The sequence below is a fragment of the Salmo salar genome, chromosome ssa05 (assembly GCF_905237065.1).
Source record: "Salmo salar chromosome ssa05, Ssal_v3.1, whole genome shotgun sequence".
In the NCBI taxonomy this organism is placed as follows: domain Eukaryota; kingdom Metazoa; phylum Chordata; class Actinopteri; order Salmoniformes; family Salmonidae; genus Salmo; species Salmo salar.
The window spans coordinates 58933978-58944017 of record NC_059446.1 but is presented as its reverse complement, the minus strand read 5'-3'; the positions used below and the strand labels follow the sequence as shown (position 1 = coordinate 58944017).

At 40.4% G+C, this 10040-nt stretch overlaps 2 protein-coding genes across 2 annotated transcripts; both read left to right on the top strand.

The window, feature by feature from the left end:
* Positions 1-627: 627 nt before the first annotated feature.
* Positions 628-2988, top strand: LOC123743130 (1-phosphatidylinositol phosphodiesterase). Its single transcript, XM_045718428.1, has 3 exons — positions 628-934; positions 1074-1161; positions 2017-2988. Exons 2-3 carry the CDS (start codon positions 1082-1084, stop codon positions 2858-2860), a joined length of 924 nt encoding a protein of 307 aa, XP_045574384.1. The 5' UTR covers positions 628-934; positions 1074-1081; the 3' UTR covers positions 2861-2988.
* An 80-nt stretch (positions 2989-3068) lies between these two features.
* LOC123743131 (uncharacterized) lies at positions 3069-9591 on the top strand. The gene is made up of 7 exons (XM_045718430.1): positions 3069-3267; positions 7424-7622; positions 7745-7858; positions 8111-8167; positions 8361-8579; positions 8871-8993; positions 9105-9591. The coding sequence occupies exons 2-7, from the start codon at positions 7449-7451 to the stop codon at positions 9168-9170; spliced, it is 753 nt and encodes a 250-aa protein (XP_045574386.1). The 5' UTR covers positions 3069-3267; positions 7424-7448; the 3' UTR covers positions 9171-9591.
* The last annotated feature ends 449 nt before the right edge of the window (positions 9592-10040 follow it).

The following is a 10040-nucleotide window of genomic DNA, read 5'->3' as shown; positions in this document are numbered from 1 at the left end:
CATAAATCCCACATGCATTCATTTAATTCTTTAATGACATGAGAATTAGGTTTAGAAGGTGAATAACAGCCTATTAGGCCTACTAACTAAATCAAAGCACTGCGCCACCCTAATGCATTTGACCTAAAGTCATATCTTATAAAAAAAATATTTACGAAAGCTGTGATGGAAACAGGAAGTTTCGGTAGGCTTCAATTTTATAAATGCCAACAGATAATTTGTTCATTGGACATGGTGGGATGTTTTTGTGTCGGTAAAATTAATTACGCGAGAAATGGCGGTGGAAATGCCTTTATGCGCAAATATTGATTTGATATAACAATTATCATATGAAAGTACATTTGGATGTGGCGCGCGTAGGGGAAGGGGGGTCCCGAGTGAAAACGTTTTGGGATCCCCTGGTGTAGATAATCATTGTAGGCATACTATCTAAACCAGGGGTGTCAAACTCATTCCATGGAGGTCAGAGTGTCTGCGGGTATTTATTTTTTTCCTTTCAATGAAGACCTAGACAACCAGGTGAAGGGCGTTTCATACTAATTACTAACCTTAATCAAGTACAAGGGTGGAGCGAAAGCCCGGCTCTCCGTGGAATGAGTTTGACACGTGATCTAAACTGCTGTGAAACACATTTTCCATAAGCAAAAATATAGAATTTTCAGCTGTTTGAAGCTGGTGTAGCCTACAAAACCGAAAGTAAAAGACGCAAAAACTACACTCGTCTCACATTGGTAAAGGCAGATCAAGGCTGAGAATGTACCATTTGATTTAATTAGATATTTTTGAAGTGTGCTTAAACTTTCTCAAAGGAAAAGAAAAAACAGTAGGTAAACACTACGAGGCCACACCTATCCTTTATCAGTATGCTATAATTTTGTTGCCAATCTGCAGAGGTCAGAACACCAGCGTGAAACTCCTTAGGCCAGAGCTGTATGTGAGTATCCCAGTCTTTAGCCAGGTGAAACATTTTATTTCAGTCTTGGTATAGGAAAGCCATCTAGAAAAGGTAGGCTATATAGAAAGTCAGGAGTATGATTTTTGGATTTGCATTATATTATTCATGTTTTTGGCAGGTTGTTGAATGTTTTCCTCCTTTAACGTGACCATGAGGACCACTGAGAAAGCTCTGTTTTGCCACCTCTACATGTTACTGCTTTTTGTGTAAGTATGGCTACAGGTATTTAAAATAAGTCCCCATTAATTCCAGAACGTATATTGTAGGGGTTTACATTGTCCACTCTAAATTGAACCTACCATTTTCTTCTTTTAGTTTAAACTTAATGGAAGAAAAAAAAAGTTTATGAAAAGTGAGCAAAATGCTGAGTCAATTCATGTTTTTGTGGTATACCATACATATGGTGTAACATGTACACTGAGAGTCGGGAAGCAAGTTCAGGGAGTGTATTTTTAATAAATAAACGAACATGGAACAAAACAAGAAACAGGAGTGGCGTACTGACATGAAACATTAACGCCTAGGGGATTGAACTAAAGGGAGTGATAGAAGGTAATCAGGCAGGTGATTGTCTGACAACAGGTGTGCATAATAATGAGTAGCCTGACGACCCCCGAGTGCCGGAAAGGGAGTGTACATGACATATAGCTTTGGTGCAATGAAGTAATTCACAGGGATACACAGATATTTAGATATATACAGATATTTTTTCAACATGGTTTCTTTATTTGGCTTTTCAATATTTTACAAACACTACCACCCTCAATACCATGCTCCATTGACTGATTATATTCTCCCATCTGTGTATGAAACAGCATGGTACTTGAGTAAAGCCTCTCTTCAACATTTCATTCTCTATTATCTAGCTGATGACCTTTAAATGGTACGACATTAATTGCAGAACAAAGTGACTTTGGTAAAGTGAGTACACTGCTCAGGAAAGTGCAAGGTGACACCAATATATTTTTAGACTGAGCTTATACACCATTCATAACCTTCAAACACCAATATTACGATGACAAACAAATGAGTCAATCCTTTGTTGTATGATTTACTTTTAGAGGTTTTTGCCAAGGAAAGGACCTCTTCTTCAATGACAAAGGACTCCTACTTCCAGAATCCTACAAGATTGGCTGGATGGAGGCCATTGATGATGACAAATTAATCTCTGACATCACCATACCTGGTACCCATGATACCATGGCTCTCTATGGAGGCCCAGCGGCAGAGTGTCAGGCCTGGGATTTGGGGGATCAGCTGAGGGCTGGCATACGCTACCTGGACCTCAGGATATTCGCCTTTGAAAACAAACTCTATGTCATGCATTGGGTTGTCTACCAACACAAGTCGTTCTATGAGGTCCTTGACACGATCAGAGCATTTTTGGCCGAATTCAGAAGTGAGGCAGTTCTCATTAGAGTAAAGCCTGATTTGTTTGATAAAGATAATGTTGAGGAGCTGGTTGGAAAAATGATTATTGATGATACAGATATATGGGTGAAGTCTGACATGCCAACTATGGCTGAGGCAAGAGGAAAGATGATATTTGTACAGAAATCCAGCTTTAAGCTGGGCATTCCTCTCTTGGAAACAGACAGCAAGGATGACTATGAAGTTACTCATATTGCAGACAAGGAGAACAAAATTGTGAAACACTTGACACAAGCTTCAGGTGATTGTGGTGGGGATTATATCGTTCTGAGCTACTCCAGTGGTACTGGCATTGGCACACTGTTGGGCATGTTTTTAACTCCCAAGAAGGTGGCTGAAAAGATTGACCCATGGCTTGATCAGTATCTGAGACAGTTCTCTAGTGACCACAGCAGTGCATGTTTCGGGGTGATTGCCATGGACTTTCCTGGTATCGACCTCATTCAAACAGTCATTAAGATCAACAGTCATTAAGTAAAGAATTTAGTGATTGTAATGTAGTATTGGCATGCGCTCTTAAACAACAACACTGCACGTCTTTGTACTTTGCCCCTGCTTGCTGTATTAAAAACAAAGAAAATCATTAAAATGGCAAAGAACAACTGTGGAGTCCTTGCTTTGTGTGTGTTGTGGGGGGTTCTTCTGTATGGCAGGAAATGACAGGAATCCATTATATGTTTATTATTCAGTGAGGGAAGGGTTAACCTCTCAGGATCTCTTTAAAGTGTGGAGGAGGACCTGTTGGAAACTAGCTGAGACTGGCTGAGCCCTCCCTACCAGCTACTTCCCTGTAAGGAAACCAAACTGAGCAACAAGCAGGCTGGTCTGCCATTGTGATTGCACAGGACCTGTAGAGGTGTCCATCTCAATTGCAGGAACAGGTGAGCTTTTCTGTAAAATATGTGTTGTTGAATAACATGTTTTCAGTGAATCTAAATCTTAAACATCTGTGTGTAGTTTCATGCTCTCAAAAAGAAATGATGTAAAAAAAGATGATATTAAACAATTCACACTGCAAAGTTCAGCAGTTATAATCTATGCAAACAATTGTCATGGTTTACATTCTCTCGTGAGTCAGGGGATGGATTTGATTGGGGAACACCCAATGGTTGAGTTTGTTTTGCATGGCCGGGTGCTCCTTGTCGGCGGAGTTTGCTCATTTTAGACCATTCCATTGGTCCTTAAGTGAAATCTCTACGCACCGGGGAAATGCAAAACGAACTCCACCACTGACAGATGGATGTGTAACTCCTGGACAGTACTATATTTTATAGTACTGTTTAATCTGGTTTACTGGGACATTTATATGGTATGGGTACTTTCTGCTGCTAACTAAAAATAAACACTATTTGTAAATACCTCTAGCCTACTTGGTACAAAATGGGTGGAGTGCTTTTGTTGATGAACAGTTACTTGAGAAGGAGACCAAGTCAAGACGCTGGACCGGGTGGATTCAGTTTATAGTAAGGCAGTTTATTATGAGACAAAGATATTTGGCAAAGCGTGCACGGACTCCTTCGTTTAGCTCATAGGGAACTAGCAGAAGAGAGCCCCGTAACATAGTGTGCATCCAATTTATACAATGAAATAACAGTGTGTTGAGGTTGAGTCTAGTAGGTCCGCTCTCCTGACTGGTCGATGAGTGGAGGGACGGTCCACTCTCCAGGTGGTGTCGACTTCCCATTGGCCCTTGGCAGTGTCCGTTGTCCTCGGAGTCCAACACACCTAAGTGTGTGTGTGTGTGTGTGTGTGTGTATTTCTGGTAATTCGTGTCTGGGTGGTTGCGATATTCATGGAATGTTGTTTTTTACACCAGTGGTCAGTTCGTGTGGCTAGGGCGCTTTCATGTCTTGACATGTTCGTGTGAGTGCTTAAGTCAGCCATCTGTCTCTGGGTGTGGTCGTGATTGGTATCAGTTGGTTGCTCAATATGTCTCTGGAATTTTGTTGTGTGCTGTTGTGAAACATGTTGTGCAAATGCCCTCCTTATATATCATTAGGTAAAACGTTAGATTATCTTTATTACACTTTCTAATTCAAAATGGCTGCCATTGATGGTATCGCCCAGGTGGGTGCTATACATTGTAAGTGGATGACGTGAGTTTCCCCCATATCGAAGTAAATAATCAGTAGCCTAAACTCTTTACCGTACAGTGCTGCAGAAATTTGTGCTGTACTGAATTGATTGAATTCATAAGTTAATTGAGCAACATGGTAATACAATTGCTGTTTCAAGTCATTTCCCAGAAGGGGGGGTTTATGTTGTGCACTTCCTGCTCATGTGTATCAGAGGCTCTACACCCACTCATCACCACACTTTATGACATGCCCTATCATCTTTCAATGAGGCAAGAGATTACCGTAATGAAGGAAAACAAAGCAACAAAAATAATGGGTAGATTAACTTTAATGTTGTCCACATGGGATGGAACCTGTTTGTCACTCTGACCCAATACACACTGTAGCAGTGACAGTAAGAGAGAAATTCAGAGTGCTGTACAATGCAATACATTCTCAAACGAAATGGATAGTTGGTCCTTTAAATAACAGTTGGATCCTACAGAGACAACAGACTTCATCAGATGTTATTGGAATGAATGTGCACCTTTTAACATCATGACTTACAGTATAAGGCATACACACTTATTTAACATTAAGGTGAATGTTCTGCCTTCCTTTTGTTTTAGAGCTGTGTAACAAAGAGTGGCCAGCATGTCAGTGACTGTGACCAAAGGCGGAGGGGTGACTGTATTTACCGTGAACTCTAAAGAAGGAAGCAGTTGGCCCCTGCTGTGATTTCATGGTTTACATTCTCTCGTGTGTCGGGGAGGGATTTAAGTGTTTTGGAACACCCAATGGTTGAGTTTGTTTTGCATGGCCGGGTGGGCCGAGTGGGCAGAGTTTGCTCATTTTAGACCATTCCATTGGTCCTTAAGTGAAATCTCTACCCACCCGGGGCACCGGGACATGCAAAATGAACTCCACCACTGACAGACAGATGTGTAACTCCTGGACAGTGCTGTATTTTACAGTACTGTTTCATCTGGTTTACTTGGACATTTATATGGTATGTGTACTTTCTGCTGCTAACAAAAAAATAAACACTATTTGTAAATACCTGTAGCCTACTTGGTACAAAATGGGTGGAGTGCTTTCTAATTCAAAATGGCTGCCATTGATGTTTTTTTCTACTGTATTATTGACTGTATGTTTGTTTATTCCATGTGTAACTAACTGTGTTGTATGTGTCAATCTGCTGTGCTTTATCTTGGCCAGGTTGCAGTTGTAAATGAGAACTTGTTCTCAACTAGCCTACCTAGTTAAATAAAGGTGAAATAAAAATAAAAATCACCCAGGTGGGTGCTACACATTTAAGTGGATGACGTGAGTTCCTCCCTGTTTCAAGTAATTTCCCAGAAGAGGGGGTTTTATGTTGTGCACTTCCTTCACATGTGTAGCAGAAGCTCTAAACCCACTCATCACCACACTTTATGACATGCCCTATCATCTTTCAATGAGGCAAGAGATTACTGCAATGAAGGAAAGCAAAGAAACAAAATAATGGGTAGATTAACTTTAATGTTGTCCACATGGGATGGAACCTGTTTGTCACTATGACCCAATACACAGTGTAGCAGTGACAGAGGGCCCTTATTTAGGGCAAATTCAGAGTGCTGTACAATGCAATACATTCTCTAACGAAATGGATAGTTGGTCCTTTAAATAAAAGTTGTATCCTACAGAGACAACAGGCTTCATCAGATGTTATTGGAATGAATGTGCTCCTTTTAACATCATGACTTACAGTATAAGGCATACATATTTTAACATTAAGGTGATTGTTCTGCCTTTTTGTTTTAGAGCTGTGTAACAAAGAGTGGCCAGCATGTCAGTGACTGTGACCAAAGGCGGAGGGGTGACTGTATTTACCGTGAACTCTAAAGAAGGAAGCAGTTGGCCCCTGCTGTGATTTCATGGTTTACATTCTCTCGTGTGTCGGGGAGGGATTTAAGTGTTTTGGAACACCCAATGGTTGAGTTTGTTTTGCATGGCCGGGTGGGCCGAGTGGGCAGAGTTTGCTCATTTTAGACCATTCCATTGGTCCTTAAGTGAAATCTCTACCCACCCGGGGCACCGGGACATGCAAAACGAACTCCACCACTGACAGACAGATGTGTAACTCCTGGACAGTGCTGTATTTTACAGTACTGTTTCATCTGGTTTACTTGGACATTTATATGGTATGTGTACTTTCTGCTGCTAACAAAAAAATAAACACTATTTGTAAATACCTGTAGCCTACTTGGTACAAAATGGGTGGAGTGCTTTCTAATTCAAAATGGCTGCCATTGATGTTTTTTTCTACTGTATTATTGACTGTATGTTTGTTTATTCCATGTGTAACTAACTGTGTTGTATGTGTCAATCTGCTGTGCTTTATCTTGGCCAGGTTGCAGTTGTAAATGAGAACTTGTTCTCAACTAGCCTACCTAGTTAAATAAAGGTGAAATAAAAAATAAAAATCACCCAGGTGGGTGCTATACATTTAAGTGGATGACGTGAGTTCCTCCCTGTTTCAAGTAATTTCCCAGAAGAGGGGGTTTTATGTTGTGCACTTCCTTCACATGTGTAGCAGAAGCTCTAAACCCACTCATCACCACACTTTATGACATGCCCTATCATCTTTCAATGAAGCAAGAGATTACTGCAATGAAGGAAAGCAAAGAAACAAAATAATGGGTAGATTCACTTTAATGTTGTCCACATGGGATGGAACCTGTTTGTCACTATGACCCAATACACAGTGTAGCAGTGACAGTAAGAGGGCCCTTATTTAGGGCAAATTCAGAGTGCTGTACAATGCAATACATTCTCTAACGAAATGGATAGTTGGTCCTTTAAAAAAATTGTATCCTACAGATACAACAGGCTTCATCAGATGTTATTGGAATGAATGTGCTCCTTTTAACATCATGACTTACAGTATAAGGCATACATATTTTAACATTAAGATGATTGTTCTGCCTTTTTGTTTTAGAGCTGTGTAACAAAGAGTGGCCAGCATGTCAGTGACTGTGACCAAAGGCGGAGGGGTGACTGTATTTACTGTGAACTCAAAAGAAGGAAGCAGTTGGCCCCTGCTGTGTCAAATACTTGGGACCCTGTGCTACAGCCCAGCATGCTCTGTGTCCCAGGGACTGAGGAGGCTCCAAGCAAGTTCCCAGTCAGCTCTGGGGGTGGGTGAACTAAAATAACACACACACTCACACCACAACATACCTGTCTATCATCACTGGGTCGCATTTGTCATCGGAAGTGAGAGAGAGTTATCTAAAATTATTATTTTCTTATTTCACAGACTATACAGATCATGGTGGGAGTACTCAACATTGGCTTGGGAGCGATCCTTGTTAGCACTGATTATTCTAGCTCACTGCGATGGATTGGGGTTCCTTATTGGCTTGGTGGTGTGGTAAGCTTACTTTATTTTGTTATCGTTTACCATGTCATCATGTTTAGTATGAAAGCACATGATTTCACTTGGGGTTATAACCACAGTAAACAAACCAGGAAACATAAGTAGCTGCCTACCTAGACTGTCTTTAACAAAATAAAATGCAGGGTTAAAGTCAAATGTCTGTGTATTTTCTTGCGAAATGTTTGTTATTTATCAGGACACATATGTGTAGGTTATTTGTATTTGATATTTGTGCCTTCTCCTTAGTATATAGCAGTTGGCATCATGTGTATCTTGGCTGAGAAGTTCCCCACTCCCTGCTTGGTGAGTTGTTCACTGATGCACATACCTTAACTCTTTCCTGTCATTCCTTAGCCTCATTCCCTTCCTCCATTGAACAATCATTCAATCTGATCCAGTTGAATTATAATCATCAACTGAATATCTGAGACATCTAGTACTCTGTGGTTTACTCAGTTGAGTCAAACTGGTTTTATATTCCCTGATTGTGTTTTAGGTGGGCATCAATGTGTTCATGAACCTGTCAGGTGCTGCTCTGGCCATGACTGGAATTGTGCTGTATGCTGTAGACCTGGCAAACTACAATTTCTGGTGGAAATGCAATGATGACAACTACAACTGGCGAGATGACTACTACCAGGTGACAAAACCACCCAGTGGTCCGGAGAGGGATAGACTCTTGGCGAAATGCAAAGATGCCAAGCAGATTGCTCAGGTGAGTGCTTTTGAATGAAGTTTTTTAATGATATCCTTCATGTGAGGAAGTTGTCCCTTCTAAGTAAAATATGAACATTTGATTAGATGGATCAAACTGCTTAATTTAGCAATTAGCATGTGTGTCCATAAACAGAGATAGTGGGTACCATGTTTAAAGCACATTCTAATAGCTGGTATGCCAGTCTGTTTCTGTATTTTCCAGTGTTCACCAACAGCACTATCTTGCTAAACAATCCAGTCAACTGTCAATATGTTCAAATCCTCCTCCATGTGTTTGTTCTACCATTAGATGTTGATGAATGCCTTGGACATCGTGCTCATCGTCCTTGCAGTCCTTCAGCTTTGTGTCACCATAAGCTCTGCGGTGTTGGGTCTCAAGGCTTTGTACAAGAATGGAAAGGAGGGAAAAGAGGTATGAACAGAGAACCCTTGAACAGAGCGAATACAACGGCCATACAAATGGAAGTAGAATACGGATATGTAGATAAACTTAACTTAATAACTTTGCTCTGATATGTTGCAGAAGATCCAGGACCTGGAGCAGTATAAGCCTCTGCTGGAGGAGGTCACCACTAACCCTGCAGCTTAAAGAGCACTGATCTGATCTGATATACTTTATTGACCACGTGGGGAAATTTGTCATGGACGATTAAAGAGTGGTGCTGCTTCCACATGGAATACATAAATAAATAGAATCAAATGTATTCTACATAAATGGATCATCATACACCCCCCTCCACACCCACACATTTGTTTTTACATCCATATAGTTCACTTACTTAATTTACTTCCTTCATTTACTGTAACGCCTACTGTGACTTTGCTTCGGTTTAAATGACAACTGACACTGACTGTATGTCTTCATGCTTTTCCTATGTCCTTTTTCCAAAACTGAAAGGACCGTTATAAAGGGGACTATATTACTTTTTTTCTGCATTTTTATATTTTCTTACTGTATCTTTTATTCTGTTGCCCCCCCCTAAATAAATAAACAAACTGTCTTAGCTCAACAGTTTCAAAACAGTTTTACTTAACGTTGCCATCAGGTGGCAGTCATTCCCATACAAACATTCACCATTGGTTGCTCAAAGATTTTCTTGGAGGTATATACAGGTAACTGCCAAAATAAAGAAAACAAAGTGTCTTAAGGTCTAAGCCCATAGGTCGCAATATCTACTAAGTTAATATATGGAATTGTTTTAAGATGGTCATAAAATTGATAATTTAGCCACTTGATTTTGAATTTGAGGACCCTGTAGATATAAAAAAATATGTATTTGATGAAACGTTGAATTTGGCCTTTACTGCTATAACCCATAGAAACACATTGATTAACACATTTGTACATGGCAAAACAGACAGTCCAAAAATAAATCGTAAGGAATAAGGTTTTGAAGTGTCTGTCTTATACACTGGCGTAACGCCGTTTCTCTGGATCCCCGCAAGTTTGGAGTGGGCC

Coding starts and splice junctions, on each gene's coding strand:
- LOC123743130 (XM_045718428.1), top strand. CDS start 1,082: ATGTTTTCCTCCTTTAACGTGACCATGAGGACCACTGAGAAAGCTCTG. Junction 1,162..2,016: donor TACATGTTACTGCTTTTTGT/GTAAGTATGGCT, acceptor ATTTACTTTTAG/AGGTTTTTGCCAAGGAAAGG.
- LOC123743131 (XM_045718430.1), top strand. CDS start 7,449: ATGTCAGTGACTGTGACCAAAGGCGGAGGGGTGACTGTATTTACTGTG. Junction 7,859..8,110: donor CTTATTGGCTTGGTGGTGTG/GTAAGCTTACTT, acceptor CCTTCTCCTTAG/TATATAGCAGTTGGCATCAT. Junction 8,994..9,104: donor ATGGAAAGGAGGGAAAAGAG/GTATGAACAGAG, acceptor GATATGTTGCAG/AAGATCCAGGACCTGGAGCA.